We start from the raw sequence: 27,126 nt of genomic DNA on the forward strand, positions 1-27,126 counted from the left end.
AAGAGCTGTCCCCCAGGGAAGAGGGTTAGGAATGTCATCTCTGGCAGAAGCCAGCAGGTGTGGCTACAGTGCTGTGGGGTGGGCACAAACAAGACCGAGAGTCCCCAGGTCTGCGCTGCCTAAGACAGCTCAAAGTCAGAGCCCAACCTGAAACTGCAGATCCCAAGTCATCCAGTGGTCTACTTTCTGCTGCCCTGTCCTTCCTGGGACCCGCAGGGCCCTCTAGTTAAATGGTCTGTCCCATTGCTATGTGTCCGTCCAGGGACATGGGAGCCAAACACATATGTTGTGCCACAGTCAAGTGTTCTGGGTTAAACTGTGTCTCCTAAAAGTGATGCTGAAGTCCTAACCCTGAGCACCTGTGACAATGATCTTACTTAGAAGGCGGCTCTTCGCAGAGTAATCAAGTTAAGACGAGGTTCTTAGGGTGGGCCTAATCCAAGATGACTGGGGTCCTTCTAAGAGGTGAAAACCATGTGAAGACAGAGACACAGGGAGAATGTGGTGAGATTACAGAGGCTGAGACGGTGGGAACGCCAAGGAGCGACAGCCACCACCAGCTGCTAGGAAGAGGCCTGCAAGGCTTCCACGCACAGTCTCGGGGGGTGCGTGGCCTGGCTGACACGTTGACTTTGGACTTCCAGCCTCCAGAACTGTGTCAAACGTTCCATTGTTTTAAGCCACCCAGTTTGTGATACTTTGTCATGGCAGCCCCAGGAAACGAATATACCAAGATTTCTCTTTCACATGATTCTAGCTCTGTACCAAGAGTTACGTGGTAGGAAGTTACTCTTTTAAAATGATAACAGATGCTGGTTTTAATCCTGGAAAAGAATAATGAGTTTACAGAGTTCTGTTATGGTCAGAGATGCTCTAAGCATATCTATATTCAGGGATGACATCATTTAACTTTCACTGGAGGGAGCCCAGGTGCGCTAAGGGCTGTGTACTGAGCATCTAACTCACATCCACAGCTGGGAGTGAACTCGTCATGGAAAGTCATTTGGTAGGAATTTGAGTAACCAAGGAAGGAAATGATTGATCACACCACTTCTGTAGTAAGTATCAGAAAAACCAATATGACAAAAAAAGGATTTGAACTAGAAAAAAGGAAGAAAAAATGGAAGCACATCAGCCTACCTGCATCGGGTCCTGTGAGAGCCTTGTCCACTTAGAACAAGCCTTTCACTTGTTCTGTTTCGGTATCAAGATCGATGTCATAAAAGCAGGGCCGAGTGGGCAGTCCTGGCATGGTGCTCATCTGGGAGAGAAAACCAAGTGTTAAAGATCAGCAACCGCTATAAAGTGGCCACATTGAACCCTGCACATCTGAGGACGCGAATTCACTCTATCATTCAATACCGCCTCACAGAACTTCAGGTTTTATATGCATGTATCTCTTTAAATTTGGCATCTGCTATTTCAATTTTTGTTTAAGGAAATGAAATAGAAAAGGCAAATGTCAACTTCCTGAAAATTGAGACCATTTACCTTCCCTGTGGCCCCACAACGTACCCGAACTACAAAGCAGTGATCTTCCAAACCTTTTCTTCTCAATGAAATCTTCACTGAGCCCCAGGAAAGACAAGGCTGTCAGGTTGAAGGGGGCAGCAGGTGTGGGCAGGGTGAATAATGGCCTCCTTCTCACCCTCAAGACACAGTTTTGTAAAACCTACAGCTCCTGGTGCACAGCTGGAAAACTCCTGTTCAGGTGCCAGTCATCAGCCCGGTCTCCATCATTAACAGTAACAGACATGGACTTGAGAACGTGCTTTGTGATCGGTGCTGTGCTAGGTGCTTCCCTCATTGTGTTCTCTCCGTGATGCAGGAGGTAGGAACTTTTATTATTTCTATTTTACAGGAGAAGAAACTGAGGTTTGGAGAGGTGAAGTCACTTGTCCCAGGTCACACCAGTAATAAATTGCAAAACCAGAAATTTTAACCTTAGGCCTATAATCTCAAAGTACTCATTTCACCACTACCACACCGCCACCACCACGACCACTACTGCTTTTGTGACACTCGATGGACAGTCTAAGGGTTTCACAGAAATAATCTCATTGAGTTTCCCAGCACCCTTATGAGGCAGGTACTAATTTTAGCCTTACTTCACAGATGAGGACAAAGGACATTGAGGCATGAAGGTATGAGCTCTAGGACACACGGCTAGTTAGTGGCAGGGACAGGATGAAAGCTGGTTCTTCACTGCTTTGCTGTGTCTAGATGAAAGGTCTTCAAAGCGCACACTCTGCCCTCCTGCATCAGAAGCCCCTTGCGTGCTGCGGCTTTTGACGTTGGTCCCCTTGACTGATCCCCAGGCCCTCAAACACTGCTCCAGAGTCTAGATTCTGGGGCCCCTGGATGAACCATTCCCTTTCCATTTTAGCACTTCCTACTGTGCTTTAATAGTGAGTGTTTCATACAAACGATGCCCATGGAGCAACGCTGCAGCCGTCGTCTGGAGGAGACACCTGGGTTCTGCCGTGCCTGCTGTCCCAAGGCCTAAGGCCGTGGCATGCAGAACCTCCACATGCCCTCGCCGAGAACGCCCTGCATGAGATGACGCTGTGACGTGCTCGCACTTGATGACAACCAGGGTTTGCCTGCTTCTTTCCCTATGGCAAAAAGTTCTCAGGGCGTGGTGGTGGGTGCCTGGAATCCCAGCTACTCGGGAGGCTGAGGCAGGAGTATTGCTTGAACCTGGGAGGTGGAGGTTGCAGTGAGCCAGGATCACACCACTGCACTCTGGACTGGTGAAAGAGCGAGACTCTGTCTCAAAAAAAAAAAAAAAAAAAAAAAATCTCAAGGAAAAAGGGACCTCCCTAAGGCCTGGAGAAGAGAACTCAACTCTCATGCTCCACTGCCCTCCCGACTTCACCAGCCTCTCCTACCCGGGTGGTGTTGAGATTCCTGTTACTCAAATGGGGCCTGTGCGTGGGCATTACCTGAGAGCCTGTCAGACACTCAAGAGTTTCACAGCCCACCCCAGACCTGCTGCATTCTCAGCAACTGTAGCAGGTCCCCAGGGGGTTCTGATGCGAACCGCACAACGTGGCCTCGGCATCCGGTGGCTCTAGCCGCCCTTCCTCACTTCACTGCCCAGCCCTTCGTCACAGGGAAAAGGAGATTGGGGGTGGGGAGAGGGAGAGGAGGAATGGTAAGGGGGCAGGGGAGAGCACGACCTGTTTAACCCCTGCGGGTGCAGCAGGTGGGGAGCAAATCTGTGCACCTGTGGGCCTCATCAACATCCCCTTCCCTGCCCACCTGGGCCCACTGAGAGTGGGAGCGGGGAGGCTGGGGGAACACATAAAACATTGTGATGGACGATGGCTGGCTCCTGTCTTGCTAATTGCACAGGACTGCACTCCAGGTATATAGTGGGCTAAAAAGCCTTCCGCAGCTGCCTGGAATACAGCTGCCATTCATAATACACCGATGGGAAAATCCATTCTGGATTCCAAACAATGAACTACAACCACACTTTTGGCACAAGACCTGCTTGTAAGTGGGGACTGGCTGTATTTTAAAACTTTAGGTATGAAGACGGCTCCCATAGCCTCTGAAGTTAAGGTTCACAGCAGGAGGGTAACCTTTTTCTCAGGTTAATACAGTGGCTGCCTATAATGGAGGACACCCCAGAAAGGAAACCACATTTACTGTTCTACTGTTGGAAACATCAAACACAAGGGTCATTGGTGGATACATAGTTTTTCCCAGTTGCCTAGGTTATAAGCAGGTAATTTTCCTGCCTAACTGCATTTTGAGATGGCATTTGAAGGCTTTTTTTTTTTTAAAAAAAAAAAAGACAGGATTTCACTGTGTTGGTCAGGCTTGTCTTGAACTCCCAACTTCAGGTGATCCACCCACCTTGGCTTCCAAAGTGCTTAGATTAGAGGCGTGAGCCACCACACTCGGCCTGAAGGCATCTTATGGCATTTATAGAAGGCTTTTTTTTTTTTTTTTTTTTTTGAGGCAGAGTCTCACTCTTACCCAGGCTGCAGTGCAGTGGCATGACCTCAGCTCACTGCAACCTCCGCCTCCCAGGTTCAAGCAATTCTCCTGCCTCAGCCTCTGGAATTACAGGCGTGTACCAACACACCTGGCTAATTTTTTGTATTTTCGGTAGAGACGGGGTTTTACCATGTCGGTCAGGGTGGTCTCAAACTGCTGACCTCAAGTGATCCACCCGCCTCAGCCTCCCAAAGTGCTGGGATGACAGGTATGAGCCACTGCACCCGGCTATAGAAGATGCCTCTATAATCTATGTGAATTGAGTTTTCTTGTTTGTAAACATAGCGTGTGTAAACAAGCATGCAGTAAAGTATGATAAACACATAAATGTGTAAAACTGTGATGGATGATGACTGGCTCCTGTCTTGCTAATGGCACGGGACTGCACTTCAGGTATATAATGGGCTGAGATTGTGCCCATTACATTTGGAAAAGAACAAGCATTTTATAGTTTAAGAGAAAGAAATGAATAATCATATTCAGCCACAGTGAGGCTGCCCCACCCCCTGCCCCTGAAATGAACTCTCTAGGTCAAAGGCATCTTCCTGGTAAGGATATCACTGGACTCTATGGTGGCTGCTGCTTCTGAGACTGTAACAGGAGTCACGCCAAGGGCAGAATTCGGTATAGATGAAGCAGTGTAAATTTAAATCTCTACTCAAGGTAACAAACCCAAGAACCCTGAAGGTAGTGTATTTGGGCCCATCTGACCAAAGCTACCAATGGAAGATTCTACCGCACGTAACACACTTTACTGCATGCTTGTTTATACGCACTATCTTTACAAGCAAGAAAACCCAATTCTCCACCTTTAACTTTCAGCTGATGAAAGACCAAGGCAGTGCGGGATTTGTGCAGTTCCTGGAGTTCTATTTGCTAGCTGCAGCGGCTCAGAACATGAATCTTCGAGTCACTCTGATTCTGTCACAAAACCAGGATCTAAAACTGACCAGGCTGGGTGCAGTGGCTCATGACTGTAATCCCAGCATTTTGTGAGGCTGAGGCGGGCATATCACTTGAGGTCAGGAGTTCGAGACCAGCTTGGCCAACATGGCGAAACCCTGTCTCTACTAAAAACACACACACGTAAATTAGCTGGGCATGGTAATGAGTGCCTGTATTCCTAGCTACTTGGAAGGCTGAGGCAGGAGCATCATTTGAACCCAGGAGGCAGAGATTGTGGTGAGATGAGATGGCGTTACTGCACTCCAGCCTGGGCAACAGAGCAAGACTCTGTCTTAAAAAAGAATCAATCAAACAAACAAACAAACAAACAAAAACTGGCCAAAATATTAAATGCCAGGAAGTGAGAAATGTCTTTCTTCTGTTTTCAACTTTTCTTTCTTTCAAATGGGAGAGAAATGAGTTCAATCAGAAGACTCCCATGACCCCTTGCAGTGATGCAATCGTCTCTTTCCAAACGTGCAGCTACTTGAGATAAGCGACAACAGATGAGAAACCACAAAGAGTCTGCAGACCCAAGAGACTCCCTGACCTGTGGAGACACAGCCATCTCCAATAAAACTTCTGTCGAGCAAGCATAATATGGAATTATGTTAGCAAGACCTTATGCATTCCCACAAATTTTCTCCCAGTAAAAAAACTGTTATCAAAGGATTGTCACCCCCAGACAAGAGTCAATACAGCACTGCAGGGAATAAGGAGTGCAGACAGCCCCTGGGAGCTGACCTCTGGCCACGCGCCTGGGGTCAGTGGAGATCTATGTTGACTTTATCTGTGTACCCTTTTAAGGAGGCCTCCTGCTTAAAATAACTAAAGAGCCACTAAATTGTACTTACTTGTAATGCTGCATTAATGGATTCTTCTACAAAGGCTGAAATACATGGGTTTTTGCCCTTCATGACCCTAATTTTAACTACAGTGAATCTTCTGAAACTTTACCGATTTCAGGTTAACTCAATTTTGGAGAAAGAATGAGTTCTATCAGTAGCCTTTATGAGCATTAATTAAAAACCAGTACAGATAGACTAGTCATATATTTATAATTAGTCATTAAGAAATAAAAGAATATCCTTGGTATAAGTTGAAAAATTATTAAAGAGTCTGTTTCATAAAGTGACAGAATCACAATTTCTAACCACAATTTTCTTAACGAAAATATCATTGTACTAAGTTTTGTTGTGTTTCTGAAATAATTTATTTTCTAATTTCTCCTGAAATCTATCTTTTCTAATAACAACAGAAAATCATCTACTTTTATTTTGGTTCAGAAAAAGAGCAGCATTTGTACACATTTCTGTTTTGTTCCTACAATCCATGATCTGAAGCAGAAGACAGTCCTTCTACACATTTCTTTCCTCCTCCAATGAATGGCTGATTTACATCATATTGTTTCAAAAATTTAAAAATAACTGAAAAGATTATACTGGTTAACTACATCACAATTTTATTTATTTATTTATTTTTGAGACAGCCTCTGGCTCTGTTGCCCAGGCTGGAGTGCAGCGGCACAATCTCAGCTGACTGCGCTTCCATCTCCTGGGTTCAAGCGATTCTCCTGGCCATTATATCAAATGGTCATATTGATAATTGTACAAATGTAACTCTAAGATGATGCATGAGGATAAACGGCCCAGTATCAATGTCAAGTGACCAAGGAGACAGGAGAGAGGGAAGGAGAGGGAGAGGGAGAGGAAGAGAGAGAGGGAGAGAGTGGGGGCGGGGAGAGAGACAGAGAGAGAGAGAGAGGGAGAGAGAGAGAGAGAGAGAGGGAGAGACACTATATAATGAAAATAGATCTTGCTGCTACAGTTGGAATTTCTGTTTGCTTGGCTGAGTAGAGATGGAATGGCCTGGGATTTCTTTGGGGTAGCTGGGAACCTGCATTGCGGCGACTGCATTCCTTGTCTGCAGGGATACTCTGTCTGGGGCTTGATGGTGTGTGCTCTTAGAGTATACTTCTCTCTCGTGGTGGCTGATCAACATTACAGCATGGACTCTGTTGAGTGCCTGTTATTGTACAAAAGGACTGAAACAGTGAAGTTCATTCAACTCAGAAACCTTTGCTAAGAGCTTACTGCGAGGACGCCCAGGTGACCAGGACCTGGTTCCTGCTTGTAGAGGGACAGACCACATAAAGCAGACCCTTGGGACACTCAGGTCAAAGTCATTCTTTGCTTTTCAGTTTAAAAAATAATGTTTTTTGTTTGTTTGTTTTTGAGATGGAGTCTTGCTTTGTTACCCAGGCTGGAGTGCAGTGGCATCATCTCAGCTCACTACAACCTCCACCTTCCGGCCTCAAGCAACCCCTGCCTCAGCCTCCCAAGTAGCTGTGATTACAGGCACCCGCCATTACGGCTGGCTAATTTTTGTATTTTCAGTAGAGGCAGGGTTTTGCCATTTGGCCAGGGTGGTCTTGATCTCCTGACCTCAAGGGATCCACCCACCCTGGCCTCCCAAAGTTCTGGGATTACAGGCATGAGCCAACATGCCTGGCCAATAAATGTTTTCCTTTCTTTAGTTTTTACATCAAGAGAATGAACAGAATAAATTTCTAACTTATGACTTTCTAAGACGGAAGTCATGTTCAATTACTATAAAAATTACCACACCATGCTTGCATACTGTGACAGTATTACACAGCTCCAACAATGCCAATTATTCCAGTGGCCTCGAATGACTGAACAAATACAATTATTTCTCTTCTTTTGTAAAGAAGACTATACATTTTTTTAAGTGGTAGAAAGCCTATCCCTGGCTACATTTCTATTTATTTTTAAAATTTTACTTAAAATATTTTGAAAATAGAAGAAAAAAGTCTTCTACTTCTAATACTGCTTCCAGAGGTTAGTAACCTCTGCAAATAATTTTTATGTAAACTCACAGTTAATTTTTGATTCCTATATAAGCAATGTGCTTATCTAATATATATTTCTATAGTTATATACAGAAATTGGATAGTTCAATGTGCACAGTTCTGGAGTTTGACTTTTTAGAAAAATTAATATTTAAAATCAGTCATCAGGCCAGGCATAGTGGCCCACACTTGTAATCCTCGCACTTTGGGAAGCCGAGGTGGGAGGATCACTTGAGGCCAGGAGTTCAAGACCAGCCTGGGCAATAAGCAAGACCCTGTGTCTACTTAAAAAAAAAAAAAAAATCAGTAATTAGGGTAATTTCTAAACAAGGAAAGACACTGGAGAGAGCGAGCAAAGAAGAGTTGTGTCACTGAGACATTCTTTTCGTAAAGTCAATAAGCCTGCTTCTTGAAAAATCAGAGATTAAGGAAGTTCTTTTAGAGGGAAAGAAAAATCAATGTGAAGCAGGAGGCCAGATAGAGACAAAAGAAAATCAGAAGTTCTGCCACTTTCTTGCAGTGCTTTGAGCATAAGTTAAAGAAATCAGGTATCACAAAGGACAAACAGTTAAGTAAGTGAAAAGACCAGGATGCACTTGAGAAGTCTGTCCCCCGGGTAAAGACTGCTTTCCCTGTATTTGTGCTAAGGACATCAGCTCCTTAGTTGCTCTCACCTGTGGTTCCTCCTGACCCCTGACTGTTGATCAGCTAGTTGGTTTCTCAGTCACTTACCTGCTTTGTTTTCTATTAATTATGAAAAGATACATAAAGTCCCACCCCCCAGGTATTAAACCACTTCCATTTCATTCTTCATATTTTCAGACAACACCCTGCTCCTGTGCTTGGAAGACAGGCGTGCCAGGCTTCGCAGAGCCCTGCAGCCCCAGCCATCTCTCTCCACGGTCCTCCGGGTGCTGGTGTCATTCTTAGGCTTGCTGTTTCCTGTGAGCAGTTCCAGGCCAAATACCCACATCCCATGAGATCCGGTGCGAGCAAGAATGTCTTCTTTGGTAGCACCTTCTCCTTTTGTCTTGATTCTTTTATTTATATTTTCAAAGTAATAAATTGGTACCCCGGCAACTCCAACAGCGACACTTCTGACGGAGGCATTTGCCATGCAGAAAACGTAGCTACAGATGTAGCCAGGCTCCAGGAAGCCTTCTCAAGAAGTGAATGTCTTATATTTTGGGACCTCGTTTATAACTTGTGTTGTTAAGTTTTGTTTTTGTTTTTTGAGACAGAGTCTTGCCCTGTCACCGAGCCTTGAGTGCAGTGACTCGATCTCCTGCCCTAGATGGATTGCATCTTGCTGGGTGAGTTACTTCACTGAGGCTTTTAGTTTAGTGTTGCATACACAATACTCACTGTTGTTATTTTATTATAGAATTGATAATTGCCTGGATGAAAGGAGAGCTGCAAGTTACTTAAGATAGAAATGGGAAAGCATAGCTTAAACAACAACAAATCTTCTATATCGAATTACATATTTTTTATGGGGAAAAAAAGGTTTCATTCGTATTATGAGATTGTTCCCTAATTTTTCCGGCTCTATAATTTCACAAGTTATGCTTTCTGTAGTTCTTATTTACGGCAATCAAATATTAAGCTAAACCAATAGCCAAGACCTAAAGTATTTAAATGAACACTGGTAACTGGATTGAGGTCAGATAAGGCTGTACGAGAGAAAGCTTCAGAAGTCAGACTATAAACTCAAAACAGTGTGATTCTAAATGGCCCTTCAGTCTTCAGGAGATGAAAGACTACAACTCTGTGCAGGCCAAAGAAGCTGCTGTGAAGAGCAGAGCGCAAGTTCCATTCCTCAGCCGTTTGACCATCAGGTAGCACACCATGAGAATCTCCATGAGGTCTGGCAAAGCTGATCAATTTAATAATATATTTCATCATTTTGAAACTCAATATTACATAATTAAATTCCGGTTTCTGAGCAGCTCATCCTCTGAAAATTACCTGTGATGTCGTGGGTTCAGTTTTATGCCAAGGTTCTCCTGGCAACGAAACATTCTTCTGTAGTTCCTTTAAGGAGAGAGACGCTGGAGGAGATGGGAAGACGAGGAAGCAGGAAGGAAGAGCTGGGGAGGATGGACGGTGCTTTCATTTAGCCGATCTGGTCTTTCTTTTCAAGGAGCTCGTTATCAAAGACACAGCTGCCCATATCTTGCTGTGGCAAGTCATTTAGCATTTCCCTTTGGCTTTCACCCCCTCTTCCCCATAACTAGCCCCTTGCCCCTCCTGACCCTGACAAAACTCCTCCCCAGAGATAATAAGCTGTGCAGTAGGAAAACACAAGACAGGGAAATTATTATTATTTTTGAGGCAATCTGTTTCTGTCACCCAGGCTGGGGTGCAGTGGCACAATCGCAGCTCACTGCAACCTCTGCCTCCCAGGTTCAAGCAATTCTGCCTCAGCCTCCCAACTAGCTGTGATTACCGCTGTGTGCCACCACTCCTGGTTAAATTTTGTGGGTTTTTTAATTTTTTTTTTTGGCATTTTTACTAGAGACAGTGTTTCCCCATGTTCGCCAGGCTGGTCTCAAACTCCTGACCTCAAGTGATCTGCCCACCTTGGCCTCCCAAAGTGCTGGGATTACAGGCATGAACCACCGTGCCCGGCTCAAGTCAGGGAATTACATCCATCATTTAAACTTCTCCTTTATGCTTCTCTTAGGACAGTGGCAAAGGAATAGGTTGGAGGAGGGGGAGTCACCTCATCAGTGCTCATCGCTATCCTGAAACTCGGCTGGCCAAGAATGGCTGAACTAGAAAAGAAAATTAACTATATTAAATACCAGAGGCCTACATTGTTGTGTAATGTTTCTTAGGTGATCCAGTCCAAATACCAGCGGAATGCTTAGGACTTCAGACTGGGTCTAGAAGCGGCTACTGAACAAAATGCTTAGTGGGCTCTTTCTTTACCATAATCCTGGGGATCCCCTTCACTCTGCATTGCAGTAGTTTCCATTCCTGGAGCCATACTGTGGTGGCAACTCCCAGTGAGTTCCTGCCCCAAGTGCTTATGACTTGCTTCAAACCAGCAGAATATGGCACAAGTGATGGGACATCACTCGATCTTAGCAGATTCAAGAGAAAAACTCCCCCTTGCTGGCTTTCAAGAAATAAGCCGCTGTGTTGTAAGCAGACTAAGGAGTAAGTCTCATGGTGAAGCCCACATGGCCTGTGGCCTCTAGCTGACAGCTAGCAAAAGCTGTGCCCTTGGTCCTACAACTCCAAGGAACAGAATTCTGCCAAATAGCTTTGGTGAGGACCCCAGGCTTCAGAATAGACAATTTCTGCAGTCCAAAGCAGAGAACCCGGCTAAGCTGACCCAGAGAATAGGAAGATAATAAATGAGAGTTGTTTTAAGCCACTAAACGTATGCTCACTTGTTATGTAGCAGAGAAAACAGACAAGTAACATTCTTCCATGGGTTACTTGCCCATTTCCTTACTACCTCATCCTCCCGAGTGAGTAGCGAGGAAGGACTACAGGCCACCACACCTAGCTAACTTATTTTTGTAGACACAGGGTCTCCGTATGTTGCTTAGGCTGGGCTCAAGCAATCCTCCTGCCTCTGCTTGCTCATTTGGGTGAAATACTCCTCTAATAGCTTCTTGAGAAAAAGGGCACTGGGAATAGATTTTTCTGAAATGTTTGGCTTTGTCATTATTCTTATCACACTTCATGAATGGTTTAGCTGGGTATATTATTTTGCTTGAATTTTGAACATACTGCTTCATTGTAATCTAGCCTCCAGCATTACTGTTTCATTTTTGGTTTTCTGATAACTTTCGCTTTTTTTTTCCTTTTGAGGCACAGTTTCACTCTGCTGCTGAGGCTGGAGCGCACTGTCATGATCTTGGCTCACTGCAACCTCCAGCTCCCAGGTTTACGTGATTCTCATGCCTTAGCCTCCTGAGTAGCTGGGATTACAGATGCATGCCACCAGCCCAGCTAATTTTTGTATTTTTAGGAAAGATGGGGTTTCACCACATTGACCAGGCTAGTCTTGAACTCCTGACCTCAGGTGATCCACCCACCTAGGCCTCCCAAAGTGCTGGGATTACAGGCCTAAGCCACTTAATACCAAGCCCAGTATTACTGTTGAGAAGTCTGATGCCATTTGGGTTTCAGATTATTTGCATTATTTTTCCTCTGAAAACTTTTGGTATCCTCTTTATGATTCTGTGATCCTTTTTACTATCATGATGAAGTGCGTTGGTTTAAGTCTATACATTCATTTTGCTAACCCTTTTGATCTGGGAGTCCTTCAGTTCTGGGAGAGAAAATTTTGGGTGGAAGGCTGAGGATTATTTCTATGATAATTTCTTCCATTCTGGTTTCTTCTGTCTTACTGGAATTCCCATTATTTAGGTTTTAGGTCTTCTGGACTGACCCTTTAACCTTTGAAACTTTTTCCTCTTGTTTTTCTACTTTTCACAACCTTATTTTGGATAAAATTATATTATTTAAAACCTCTATTGAGGCAAATGGCATACAATAAACTGTACATGTCAAAGTCTAATGCTTAATGTATGTTAGTACAAAAAAAAAGCTGCTATGAACATTCATGCATGGATCTTTATATAGACATATACTGCATTTCTCTTGGGTAAATATTTAGAAATAGAATGTCTTGATCATAGGGCAGGTGCATGTCTAACTTTTTAAGAAACGACCCCAAATTGTTTTCCAAGGACGTCGTACCGTCACACATTCCTACAAGCAGCGTATGAGGCTTCCAAATGTTCCACATCCTTGCCAATATTTGGTATGGTCAGTTTTTTTTTTTTTAAGACAGAGTATCACTCTGTTACCCAGACTAGACTCCAGTGGTGCAATCTTGGCTCACTGCAACCTCCATTTCCTGGGTTCAAGTAATTCTCGTGCCTCAGCCTCCCAAGTAGCTGGGATTACAGGCACCCACCACTATGCCTGATAATTTTTTTTATATTTTTAGTAGAGTTGGGGTTTCACCATGATGCCCAGGCTGGCCTTGAATTCCTGACCTCAAGTGATCCACCTGCCTCAGCCTCCCAAAGTGCTGTGATTACAGGTGTGAGCCACTGTGCCCAGTCCATTTTTTTCCCCCTTTGGGACAGGCTCTTGTTCTGTCTTGCAGGCTGGAGCGCAGTGGTGCAATCACAGCTTACCTGCAATCACAGCCTCAACCTCCTGGGCTCAAGCAATCCTCCCACCTCAGCCTCCCGAGTGAATAGCTAGGATATAGGCTACCACAACTGACTAATTTTCTTTTCTTTTTTCTTCGTAGACAAAGTGTCTCCCTATGTTGCCCAGGCTGGGCTCAAGCAATTCTCCTGCCTCTGCCTGCCAAAGCGTTGGGATTACAGGCATGAGTCACTGTGCCCAGCTAGTCAATCTAATAGCTATATAGTGGTATTCATTGTGGTTTAAATTTCCATTTTCCTAATGTGTGTGATGGTAAGCATATTTACATGTGCCTATCAGCCATATATTTTCTCGGGTGAAATCTGTGTTCAAATCTTTCAGTCATTTTTTAAAAGGGTTATTTTCTCATTGAGTTTTGAGTTTTAATATTCCATACACAAATCCTTGTATCAAACAGATAACTTGCAAATATTTTCTCTCATTCTATAGCTTACTTCCAAATATTTGGAGTGTTTCCAGATGTCTTTCAGTGTTGATTTCTAATTTAATCCCATTGCGGTGAGAGAACATATTTTGTCTGATTTGAGCCCTTACAAATTTATTAAGATATTTTGTGACTCACGATATGGTCTATTTCAGCAAATGCTCTGTGTACATTTGAAAAGAATGTGTAATCTGCTGTTGTTGGGTGGAGTTAGTCGAATTGTAGCATTATTCAATCTTCTAAATCCTTACTGATTTTTAGTCTACTTGTTCTGAGAGGGGTTGAAAAAATTCTGACTATATTTGTGGATTTTCTATTTTCCCCTGCAATTTTATCTTTTTTTTTCTTCATGTATGTTGACGCTCTGTTATCATATGCTTAAACACTTAGAATTGCTATGTCCCATTCATGAAATGACCCCTCTGTCATAATGAAACAACCCTCTTTCATATGCTTGGTACAACTCCTTGCTCCAGTATTGCTTTGATATTGATACACCATTCCAACTTTCTTCTGATTAGCATTAACACTTTTCCATCTTTTTACCTTTAACCTACTTATGTCTTTATATTTAAAATGGGTTTCCTGTTGACAATAATAGCTCTTGCATTTTTAGCCAATCTGACATTCTTTGCACTTTAATTAGTGAATTGAGAACATTTATATCTAGTGTGAGTATCGATATGGTTGAGTTTAAATCTACTGTTTTGTTATTCTTTTTCTTATTGTCCTATCTGTTCTTTGTTCCTTTCCGCCTTTTTGGCTTTCTTTGGATTATTACTATTATTTTTGAGACAAAGTCTTGCTCTGTTGCCAGGCTGAAGTGCAGTGGTACAATCTCGGCTCACTGCGACCTCTGCCTCCTGGGTTCAAGTGATCCTCCTGCTTCAGCCTCCCAAGTAGCTGGGATTACAGGTGGGTGCCAAGATGCCCAGCTAATTTTTTGTATTTTTAGTAGAGACGGGGTTTCACCATGTTGGCCAGGATGGTCTTGATCTCTTGACCTGGTGATCTGCCTGCCTTGGCCTCCCAAAGTGCTGGGATTACAGGCATGAGCCGCCACACCCAGCCTGGATTATTTTTAATGATGTCATTTTATCTACTTTGTTAACTATAGCAAAGTTACAGTTATTAACTATAACTGTTGACTTATTGAAATGGTTACCTTATGTTTACAGCATAGTCCTGTGTTGCTTAAACCTGCACAGCATGTTATTATCCTGAATACTGTAGGTGACTGTAACAGAATAGTATTTATACATCTAAACATACAATAGAAAGGGTACAGTAAAAAATCCAGTATTATAATCTGATGGAACTGCTGTTGTATACGTGGTTTGTTTCTGACCAAAACATCCTTGTGCAGTGCATGGCTGTACACACATTTCGCTTCGCACAGTCTACCTTCACATGTAATTAAACTATTGCATCACATACAGTTATACTACTTCACATAGAGTCTTAAGAATACTTCTATTTCTCTCCTCTTAGACTTTGTGCTACTGTTGCCATAAATTTTGCTTCTATATATGTTATAGATACTATACTACATTTCTGTTATTCTTGCTTTATACAGTAATTACTGTATACAGTAATCTTTTAAGATAAACAGTAAGAACAAGTCTTTCTATTCATGTGGTTACTATTTTTGGTGTTCTTCATTCCTTTGAGCAGATTCAGATTTCTAACTGGTATCATTTTCTTTTTGCCAGCAGGACTTTCTGTAACATTTTTTATACTTCAGGTTAGCTAGTGATGAATTTTCTCAGCTTTTGCTTGTCTAAAATAGTCTTTATTTCAGCTTTGTTTTTGAAAGATATTTTAACTAGGTAAAGGATTCTAGGCTGTGCATTTTCTTTCACTGCTTTAAAAATATTGACCCACCATCTTCTAGTTTGTGTTGTTTCCAACAAGAAATCAGCAGCCAATTTATCTTTGTTCCTGTCTCCATAATGTGTCCTTTATCCCATTTTTAAAATGATTTTCTCATTTTTGAATGTATGAGTTTATAGTTTCTATCAAATTTGAAAATGTTTTTCATTATTTCTTCAAATATTTTTCAGTTCCTTTTCCACTCCTGTGGGACTCTAGTTTTTTTTTATTTTCGGCTATTTAAAATGATCCCAAAGCTCAGTGTTGCTTGGTTTATTCTTTTCAGCCTTTTTCTGTTTCATTTCAGATAGTTTCTACTGCATGTCTTTAAGTTAACTCGACTTTTCTTCTGCAATGTCTAATCTGCCATTAATCAAGAGTACTTTTAGCATTTCAGGCACTGCAGTTTTCATCTCTTCAGTTTGATTTATGTCTTTGTTACATCTTCTGTGTTTCTCTTTCATATGTTAAATCTTTCTTCTAGTTTCTTAAACATATAAACTCCAGTCACAACAACTATTTTAATGTCCATGTCTATGAATTCTACCATCTGTATAATGGGTTAGATTTGATGGACTTTTCTCATTTTGGTATGAGAATGCAGGTGGTATTTTCTTGCATCTTTGCATGCCTGCTAATTTTGGGTAAGATGTCTGGCAGGACTCTTATTATTCTAACCAGTGCCCCTGCATTGGGAGGTTTTCACTCTAACTGTTGGAAACAGGCACCTCTTCTTAGCTACTGTGTGGGAGGCAGGCACTGTGCCCCCGATTCTTTTGGGTGATCCTTTTCCTGGTGCTGGGTAGTTTTCTCACACACATGCTTTGATCAGTATGCATTTTCATACACAAGGAGGATTCAGCACATCTGCAAAGCTCTCTCTTTCTCTATGCAGCTCTCTCCTCTCCAGTCCTCCACCTCTGCAAATCAGCTGCCTTGGTTTCTCTAGATGTATCCCAGCTCTATGTCTTCAACTAAAGGAGAGAGTTGAACTCTTTCTCCTGGGATCCTTCTCCCTACACAGCAGCCCAGAAACTTTTTCTAGATAAGGACAATTATAGGACTCGATTTGTTCCCAATTTTTCAGGGACCACTGTTTTTTGCTGCCTGGTGTCCAATGCCCTGAGTGATGTATTTTCCATAAACTTTGTCCAGTTTTTAACTTGTTTTAAGTGGGATGGTAAATCTAGACCCTGTTACTCTATCTTCTCTAGAATGTTGTATGCTTTTAACATAACATTATGTATCGATGGGTGAGATAATATTCTGTCCTTTTTTTTTTTCCTTTGGAGACAGAGTATTACTCTGTCACCCAGGCTGGAGTGCGGAGGCTTAATTGCAATATCTCCATCTCCTGGGTTCAAGCGATCCTCCTGCCTCAACCTCCTGAAAAGCTGGGATTACAGGCATGCGCCACCATGCCCGGCTAATTTTTGTATGTTTGGTAGAAGTGGGGTTTCGCCATGTTGCTCAAGCTAGTGTCAAACTCCTGGACTCATGTGACCTGCTGCCTCGGCCTCCCAAAGTGCTGGGATTACAGGCATGAACCACCATGCTTGGCCATATTGTGGACTTTTAACATGTATCAAGGGGTAAGATAGTATTGCTTTATAAATATGAGTGAATTTTATAGGCTATGAAGATTTTTTTAAGTTATTATTCAACTCTATCTAACTAAAGAGTAAGTTATAGGAGGCATTATATGATTACTATAATGACAGACTTTGATTTTCGGCTAAGTAGTCCAAGCATAAAATTAATAAAGTCCAATGACACAGTACTATGAGCTTAAAATGAAATCGCTTTCTTAAACCGCCAGCCAAAATTTCATTCATTTACTAAAATCCGTAAAATAAATACAGAATAAATACTTTTTTTTTGGTATAAAAAAGTTTGTAGTCTTTAGAAGGAGCCATAAAAAATTCTATACTTATAATGTAGCTTAATATTTACAATGTTTTACAAGAAAGGTATCTGTAGAAGAGAATATAAGGCAACACACATTTTCTGTTTAGGTTTATAAATTGAGCAACAATAATAATAAAAAAGAGGATTCTTTAGTTACTGCTCCTTTATCTGCCTTTTCCAAACAAAACAAGCCCGTTTTCTCTGAACTTTTAATTTTTGGGCAAGCCAGCTCTTTCCTTCCTTGTTTTGCTACTGACATGAGCAGCCAGAACCATCTGAAGTTCAATGTGCTTCCCTCTGCTGCCCTCGCGGTGACCTTGGTGAAGGAAAGCTTCCCATGATGGCACATTCTCAAATAAGTATGTGGTTCAGGCATCTGACAAGCGCCTGAGCAATTCTCTTGCATGTTGAAGTAGAGTGATACGATCAGCCCATTAGTGATTTTTCTCACAGAAGTCAAGCCAATAAAGCCTCATTTTAAAAGCACATAAAACACAAATTATCAGTTTAGATGTGCTTTATAACAGAAAACCATTCTGCAGCACCTCTCATTTCCCAGCTTATTAGGGTGGTATCCAATTTTGACCAAAATTTCCCTTTCACTTCTCCCTCTATCCCCATCCCCCCACAACCATTGTACCAATTGTGATGTAATTTTCTGTAAACCTAAAGTAAATTTGGTGCTTACATGAAAGTTTAACCTCAAGCACACAGAGCTACAAGACTTGGTAGGATTACAAATAACATTTACTTCATTTGCTGCTGTATTTTAAAGTTGATGCAAAGTGACTGGAGCGGGGCTTAGAATGTCCTAAATTAATGGACTGGCTGGCAGCTTTCAAACTAGTTGCTTCCCCTCCCTGTAGGCAGAGGGGATTTCCATGGGGAAAGAAAGAGGGTTGACTATCTGCTTAAGGGAATGGTACTCCTGGCCCTTTTCATCTCATTCCCATCAGTACTTGGGGATACTGGGAAGAGTTCCCAATGAGGAAGAGATTAGGGATTCCTGAGACGGTTTTGTGTGTTTATTTTATTACCCAAATATGTAATTACACAAAACTCTTTTCTTCTAGATCAGGGATTGGCAAACAAAGACCCACATGCCAAATCCACCCAGCTGCTTATTTTTATGAAGTTTCAGTGGAACAGAGCCACAGAGTCATTCGTTATATATTGTGTATGGCTGTTTTTGTGTTATAACAGCAGAGTTGAGTAGTTAGGACAGAGGCTGCATGGTCTGCAAGTCCTGAAATATCTACTGTCTATTCCATTAAAAAAGCGTTTGTTGACCTCTGTTCTCAAAGACAACGTCACAAAAGGTTTTACTAAAAACCAAAAGACATGAAGAACTTGAGAAGAGTATGGGTATTTCACAACTTTACCTAAAGGCACCAAAAACTAAACAGTCAAGTGCAGATGTCAACTGAAAGAGAGAGGCTGGTTGGTGATGGTGTTCGAATCTAGATTAGTGGTTCAACAATACACACATTTTCCATGAGTGAAAGGTCAGATATCAACCTGGTGTGGTTTCAATATTTTCAGGGATGTCTAGGGGACAGTAACTCTCAGGAGGAAAGATTTAAACATAAATGATAGTAGAGTATTTTCACTTAGAATCTATGTTGTAGATGACTGTTTGCCAAATATAATTTATGAAACCTAATTTGTAGATCCTAAATAGAAGTTATATGTGGAATCTAATTCTCCATGATCAGAAAAACACCTGAGTTCTTGGAGACGTCATGTGTCTTATACCAAAGGGCACACATAACCATGTGGTCCACTTGGGCCAGGGGTGGTATGTGTCGGTTGAAACTTAAAAAAAAAAAAAAAAAAAAGACACTTTGCTGATGAAGAGTCAACACAGGTCCTCTGTGTCAACGTAAGAGCAGCATGTACTCATCAGCGTCTAAGAGGTAGTGTTTTACTGTGTGCTGAAATAGAAAAAAAAAAAAAAAACAGCTTCTGTGGCATGTCTGGTGTCTCAGTGGGACTTGCTGAGGGATCTATCATCTGAGAACGCTGAAATAGTGGCTGGGGTGATGGAGTTCTTGTACCTGGCCCTCTGTCACATAGAGTTGTCTGGCAAATAGCCCCAAAAGCACCACTGAGCTCTGAGATGCAGGTCACCACAGAGATCCTACCAGGAAAGTGATCCCTGGACAGCCTGGTAAACAGAACCAAGGACACTTGTTGCTAACTACAGGAACGCCGAGGCCAGCTGGAGGAGGGAGCGTTGTCACAGCAATATGGTTTAGCTAATAATGCAATGGGAGCACTCGTGATGAAAGTCAAAGCTGTATATCCAGCAGGGGGGACTGCGATAAGAAAATAACACAATCAGGAATTTGGTCAAGGGTGAGGAGTGGTGAAGAGAGAAAGCACAGTGAATCCACTGTACAGATTCTATATTTAGTTTTTGCCATGATTAGCTGGCATCCAGAGGTCCTCTGGCCCACTCGACCATCAAGGGTGTAACTCACTTATTTTTGACAATATCTTACCCTTCCTGGCTGTACCACCTGGAGGATTAGGGGGCTTCCTATGAGGAAGAGGGAGAGAGAGAAAGAGAGAGAAAGGAAAGATAGTTTTGGGCCTTATGACTGTGGTCACTTTGGAATAAAGCCATAGCTAAAAAATCATGAGGCTGAGGTGGCTGAACTTATGATATAAAATAAGTACTCACTGCATTCCATCCCTCTTCCCCCCTGGACCTGCTTTCCCCAGGTTCTTAGTCTGAATTCCTCATCTTTCACCAAGACTGCCCCAAATTGTGATTGATGGAAGGACTGCAATAAAACGATACCATAGTTTTAGCCCTTTCCAAAAACGTAATGAGATCGGGCAAACTGGCACTCATCCACAGAAAAGGAATCAAAGCGGGATCCCATGATCAATGCTTCCAAGAAATTGAGCCAAGTTCAAAAGAAATTGGGCTGTGGACGAGTACTGCTCCTATTTTTAGGGATATTGATGAGTCCTCCAATGAATGTGTCATTGCCGACTGTGCAGTGTCAGAAAAACAGTAAAGTTTGTGCCTACTGGAGAAAGCTCTTAAATTTACTAGCTTTCGAATACTCTCAAGTTTAACTGTCTTAAGTTGTTAAGTTAAAGATTTTTAAGTTAAAAAATGTACACAATTCCTATCAAGCTTAAGAAGTTTCAATTAAATTTGCTTTTGAAAAGTAATTGGGCTATGTATACTCAGAATATTTACAGAGTCTCCTGAGATTAGTGGATGGAAACAATAAAAGCCTGAAAAAGTACTGAAAGAAAAAGAACAAAGGTCAGAGAGTAGGCTGGGAAGCATATGGGCCTTGTAACTGAACCCTTGGTTCAAGCAGAATCTGACCCGCAGCAGCTACTTGGAGCCATGAGGAAATGCCTCAGGATTCGAAAGATCTGGTAGTGTTATTAACCACGTCCAAGAACAAAAAGTGAAAAATGATACTGGAAAATCCTGAGGTGTCTCCATCTCCATCCCTGATAAGATCTTGGCTCAAGTTCCTCTTAATGGGTCACCGGACAAAAGGCTTCAGACCCGCAAAATCACAATGTGGCTTTTCCACCGAGCGGTGTGGTCAGGCGGCCATGACCCTGTTGCTACAGATAGGACCAGCAGAAACTTTTCTTTGTCATCTTTAGATTTAATCCAAACACACTACTGTGATCAGATCTGCATTCTAGCTGTGACTTTGGTTTGTTTACTCAGAAGTCTCCTCTGTTGCCAATGGCGTGAATCAAAATTGTGTTATCTGTTTGGCATTACTCATCTCTTTTATGTAGCCGTGCCTGAGAATAAATTTGTTATTCAAATATTACTTTCAAGTCCTCTTCCTTCTCCCTCAGAGCCTCACTAAAAATCACAAACGTGCAATCAAGAATAAGCATCTTCTGTTTACATGCACCAGAAGTCCACACGTATTAAGTGGGACACATCAGAGTTCATTTGGCTGGTGTCCCCATGACATCGGCAGGGGAAAAAAATAAGAACTGATGGCAATGCCAAGCTGGCAGGCTGCCACCATGTTTCAATTCCTGGAGAAGAATGAACCATACAGCCAGCCAGGGTCACTGGGGTGGAGACATTTCACTCTCTGAGTAGAGGAGATACACATTTGTATACATGGTTTCCTATCTACATTTATGTTTAACACAATCTTATTTCTGGCACCTATTACTCCTGAACGTAACACAAATTGTGCTTTAAAAAAAATGATTAGCTGGCCACAGTAGCTCATGCCTGTAATCCCGGCACTTTCAGAGGCCAAAGAGGGTGGATCACTTCAGGCGAGGAGCTCGAGACCAGCGTGGCCAACATGGTGAAACCCTGTCTCTACTAAAAATACGAAAGTTAGCCAGGTGTGGTGGTGCACACTTGGCATTCCAGCTACGTGGGAGGCTGAGGCAAGAGAATTGCTTGAACATGGGAGGTGGAAGCTGCAGTGGGCTGAGATCATGCCACTGCACTCCAGTCTGGGTGACAGAACTAGACCGTCTCAAAAAAAAAAAAAAAAAAGATTAAATAACTGGGATGTTTTTAACTAGTCTAACTAATATAACCTGATTTTATAATAATGAAATTGACACATTTTTAACACTTACTAATATGGACCACAGAGACTTACATACTGCTTTAATGAGCTGAAGGTGAAAGGAAAACGACGAGTAGCTCTAGAAATTTTGTGGGAATAAGATGAGCGCTTAACCTTGACAGGATCCAGGCTCGGGGTTCCTAAAGCGTCAGAGAAAAAAATGGCTCTTTGGAAGAACCAACAACAGACTACGGACATTTTTCCTGTGGTTCTTTCAAAGCCAAAACACTGTTTTTAAAAGCCCAAAGCTATTCAACCTTTCTGAGTATGGAAACTGCTTTTGATGAAGAAAATTAATTCCCACGGTAGCAGAATCCTATCAACATGAAAATACATAATGAGAAGGAGCTACTATACATTTAGTTATGCTTCTAAATAACTTTGTATTTTGTGGACTCCAACATACACCTACAATTAAAAGAACTGAAGAGTAGTTTTTGCCTGTGGGAGACATTTGGTTCTTCTGCTCTACAGACCAGATATGCTCTGAGCAGCGGCCCTGGGGTCTGGCCTCATCAGCATGCCTGTCCTGGTCTTGCGGCCATGGTGGCCAACCCATGTGCTGCAGGTGGGTCTGCCCCTGTCCTATGCACAGGATGGGCGGGTGACAGCCACCCCCTGGGTGCGCACAGGGGTGGATTAGAACGGGGCACACGAGGCCAACAGAACCCGGCAGGAGATTCCTGAATAGTGCTGTGCAGATGATGAAAGAGAAAAGGTTCCTCTTCCTCTGGACAGGGAGTTGTGAGTTTGAAGCAGATCACTCTGTGAACAGAAGGCTTCACTCCCAGGGATGCAAGGCTGAGGAACAGAGCACAAATGCCAGAAGCCTAGATCCAGCTGTGGCTAAAGCTAGATCTAGCCTAGCACTTATCTGGGTCAATCTATCTCCCCTCTTTGAATAAGCTTGAGTTGAGTTGTCTTACTTGTAGCCACAACCACAAGACAGCCCTGAAAACAGCGAGCATAAGGCCCCATCGGCTGGAGAAGAGGAAGAGGCCTGGGGAGCAGGGAGAGGGTAGGCTGGGGCAGGGGAGTCAGGGCAGCCTGAGTCCCTGCCAGGACCTCCCTTTGGATAGGGAAGATGGTCAGCACCGCTATGCTCACCTACTCACATGAAAAACGCCCCCTTTGCTAACATGCCCCCAGCTGTTAGACTGGAGTGGCAGTCCAGATACTCCTAAATTAAATGCCATCAGCAGACACAAAACTACAGAGATGTACAGAAGGACATTTAAGAATAGTGGCCGGCCACTGGTGGTGCACGCCTGTAATCCCAGCTATTTGGGAGGCTGCGGTGGGAGAATCACTTGAACCTGGGAGGCAGAGGTTGTGGTAAGCCGAGATTGCACCATTGCAATTCAGTCTGGGCAACAAGAGCAAAGCTCCGTCCCCTCCCCGGAAAAAAGAAAGAAAGAAAAAAAGGGAATAGTGGCCAGGCGTGGTGGCTCATGCCTGTAATTCCAGCACTTTGGGAAGCTGAGATGGGTGGATCACCTGAGGTCAAGAGTTTGAGACCAGACTGGTCAACATGGTGAAACCCTGTCGCTACTAAAAATACACAAAAGTTTAGATGGATGTGGTGGGAGTCCCAGCTACTCTGGGAGGCTGGGGCGGGAGAACTGTTTGATCCCAGAAGGCAGAGGTTGCAATGAGCCAAGATCATACCACTGTACTCTAGCCTGGGCAACAGAAGGAGACTCTCTCTCAAAACACAAAAAAAATAGTAGTAATACACACTTGCTACCTTGAAAAGTTTTAAGCTATGAGTTGGTTTAATATTTTAAGAGTTTTATGGGGAAGAATAGTGAATATTAAACCGATCTTCAGTAAGTTACGGGACAATTATTTCTAACAAGTTAAAAATAATTTAACAATGGCTGTGCATGATGGCTCACGCCTGTAATCCCAACACTTTGGGAAGCCGAGGTGGGTAGATCACAAGGTCAGGAGTTTAAGACCAGCCTGGCCAAGATGCTGAAACCCCCTCTTTACTAAAAATATAAAAAATTAGCTCAGTATGATGGCAGGAGCCTGTAATCCCAGATACTTGGGAGGCTGAGGTAGGAGAATCGCTTGAAACCACGGAGGCAGAGGTTGCAGTGAGCCTGGATAACACAACTGCACTCCAGTCTGGGCGACAGAGTGAGACTCTGTCTCAAAAAAGAAAAAATAATAATAATAATTTAATACTTCAAGAATGTTTATCAGGAATTAAAAATGGCAAAAAAAAAAAAAAGGAAAACATTTTAGATTTATGACATACACAATACATTTCTTTGGAAGCAAGCTCTATAAGTGAAATCAGAGATTTTAAAGAGACAACTCTTCAAATGGACTGTTTTTGCCAAGTATTGGCCTATTTTCATGCTTTCATTCTCCAGAACTTTAAAATAGCATATTTTAAAAGACAATTTGATTTTGCATTTTGAGACACTATCCATCTGTGAGTTCATCCAGGAGTGGCCTGGCCCCAGTGGAGAGATTCATGACAAAGATACACTGAATGTCTTTTAAAATTCGAAGTAGCATGCACCGAAAATAAGCACTTCCAAAAATGCTCATAACTTCCTGCAGCAACTATAATATTATACTGTGCTTTATTCAAATATGAAAAAAAAGCCCTGAAACACAAATTTACATATTTGATTTTAAAGGTATATTTTCAAACACTTCATTAACTTCCAACATGGGGCCAGTTACTTCTTCCTATCCTATTCTTGACATTTGGATGTTTAATTATTTAATTATTGCATTCCCTTAACTGTCTAAATCTATTTGCATAAGCTTGCAACAGTATCAGATGGAAGGCTTCATGAATTTGTCAATATTATTTTTGGCTAGCTTAATGGAAAAGAAACATGCTATGCTAAGCTAATAGCATACAATTTTGAACAGGGAAATAAGCAAACTGCCCTTACATCTGCATAAGACATATTTGTTGGTGAAGTTGAAAAGAAAGATGGGCGGTTAACTAGATTACTCATCATACAAAATATTCAGCCTTTTCCCTGTGCTATGCTGCACAATGTCAATTAATCATGTTTGAAAGCTCAAAGAACAAAGACCGTTTAGATGACAAATGAGGCAATAAATGAAACTGAGATGGGAATAAAAATTCAAGAGGGAAAATTTTTGTTTCTTTTAAAATATATATCTATTGAGACTATACAAATGACCCACAACTTGTTTTAAAACTTACAGTCTACCATTATTAAGTTTGACTTGACAACTTGATATCTCCCAAGACAACTTAGAATATTGCAAAGTTACCTATTATTATTACAGGTGAGACTTATCACTACACAAAAAGCAGCCAGCAAATACATGCAAATGTATCTCATCTGTTCCTAAAAGGCTGGGGTGAGCATCGGGGAAGGTCACTTCTTCAGGCATCAAAGTTAACACCAAAGACCAAAGCCAAATCATATGTGTTGAGCGAAGCGGATGTCTTCAAGAGCAACAGCTGTACATATGGCTGTCTCGTACCCTACCATCCAAATTAAAGGCCATCCAAGAACGAAATCCAAAACTGGATAAATGTATAGCAGCAATTTCATTGCATGGTTTGCGGGTTTCACTTTATCTTTCACCAGAGCTTCAAGCAAATAATGAACTTGTTTTGAGTTTGATTTATTTTCATATCCCATATCCAAAGGGTTACTGTGCCTACTCCTGCCTTCAACACAGCCCTAATACGTAAGACATGTCCTTCATCTATCTCTTTCTTGGCTCTAGGATATAAGTAACTTGCCGGCCAAAGACTTTGTCCCATTTATCCTTTTATTCCTAGTGGCTAACAGAGTGCCTGCAAACATAAAAATGTGTCGAATAGACACAAGAGCAAAGAGGAGAGAAAGGTCTTAATGACTCACTGCTCTTTGTAAATCGAGGTGGATTAAACATGAACAGTTCACTGAGAGGCTGCTTAGAAATTCCTTCCAGGTAGAGGCCTTGACATGATCAGTTTTTCTTTTGAGGGTCCAAGGACCAGGATCTTTGAGAAGTAAGCTGTATTAACCCAACTTACAAGGGCCTGATTTATACCCTAAACGCCATTTTGTTCATTGATGAACAATGCCTGACTCTGTCATTTTGTGAGGCAGTCTGGTATAATGGAAAGAGTAATAGACTTGAAACAGAAAAATGTGCAACCAAGCCACATCACTGGGGACTCAGTTTTCTCATTTTTATAATGTGAAGAACTAGATGATCTCCAGCATGGAGGTTTAAAGGAATACAGGGTTTGGAAGACTTGGTTTTAATGACCCTTTGAGGGGCTAATGACTCCAGAAACTTTCATTGATAGCTCAGATGTCTTCCATTGAAACTTAGACTCAATACGAACTGTGCAGTGGACATCTTCACTGTAAATTATAACAAATGCTTTAGATACAACATGTTAGTAACCAAATTCATTACTGTGTAGGAAAGAAATAATATAGCAGGTCTGACTCTGAGAATTTGGATTGTTGGGAGGGTTTCAACTATCCTCCACTGATAAGAGGGGCTCACTGCACAAACAGAATGGTTTATGCTGAACATTTGCTTTTGTTCTTGGAGTCTGAAATTTGCTACGCGACTATTGCCCAATAAAAACCTTGGGGACTGAGTCTCTAATGAGCGTCCCCTGCAGACAATATTTCAGGTGTCATCATGCTGGAGGAATTAAGTGGATCTTCTGTGACTCTATGGGGAGAGTGCTCTGCGCCTGGGCTCCCCTGGACCTGAACCCACGTGCTGTTTCTTTTTGCTAATTTCGCTTTGTATCCCTGTGCTGTAATAAATCATGGTCTTGGGGGCTCCCAACACAACTATCTTCCTCCTAAAATTGTTTCTAAGTTCTTTATTGTTTATCTAAATAAATGACAACCCCACTCACTTGGGGAACAAGTCAGAAATCTAAGAGCCATTTTTGAATTCTCCCTTCCTCTCTCCTGTGCACTGAGTTTAGTTCATTCGAGCTCTGTGATCGCTCTCATTCCTGTCTCCTGCCTCCACCTCAGGTGAGGCCCTGGGTATTTCCTGCCTACTGCCTTCTAAATTGGTCTTCATGGCTGTAATCTCTCCTCTTTCCACCTCACCATCCAGACTGCTGCCTGAGTGATCGCTCTGAAATGTGAACATAATTATGAGATTGCTGTGCTTAAAATCCCCAGGCCCTGCAGAATAAAGTCCTGACTCTGAGGCTTGATGCTCAAGGCCTCACGAGACCTGGGTCTTGCTTTCCTGCCCCGTGTCACAGCTCATTCCACATCTCCTGTCTCCTCCGCATGCGGGGGCCATGGTAAAGG

General features: G+C 42.4%; 1 protein-coding gene across 2 annotated transcripts in view; it reads right to left on the bottom strand.

Annotated features, from left to right (window-relative positions):
- MTHFD1L (methylenetetrahydrofolate dehydrogenase (NADP+ dependent) 1 like) overlaps positions 1-27,126 on the bottom strand; it is a 241,037-nt gene that overhangs the window by 9,324 nt on the left and 204,587 nt on the right. For both annotated transcript variants that reach the window (XM_039467586.2, XM_039467584.2), the window contains exon 27: positions 1,141-1,261. In XM_039467586.2, the coding sequence (XP_039323520.1) occupies positions 1,172-1,261 (90 nt within the window). In that variant the 3' untranslated portion in view covers positions 1,141-1,171. The remainder of the gene's footprint in view (positions 1-1,140; positions 1,262-27,126) is intronic.

Source organism: Saimiri boliviensis, chromosome 4, assembly GCF_048565385.1.
Source record: "Saimiri boliviensis isolate mSaiBol1 chromosome 4, mSaiBol1.pri, whole genome shotgun sequence".
NCBI classification, from domain to species: domain Eukaryota; kingdom Metazoa; phylum Chordata; class Mammalia; order Primates; family Cebidae; genus Saimiri; species Saimiri boliviensis.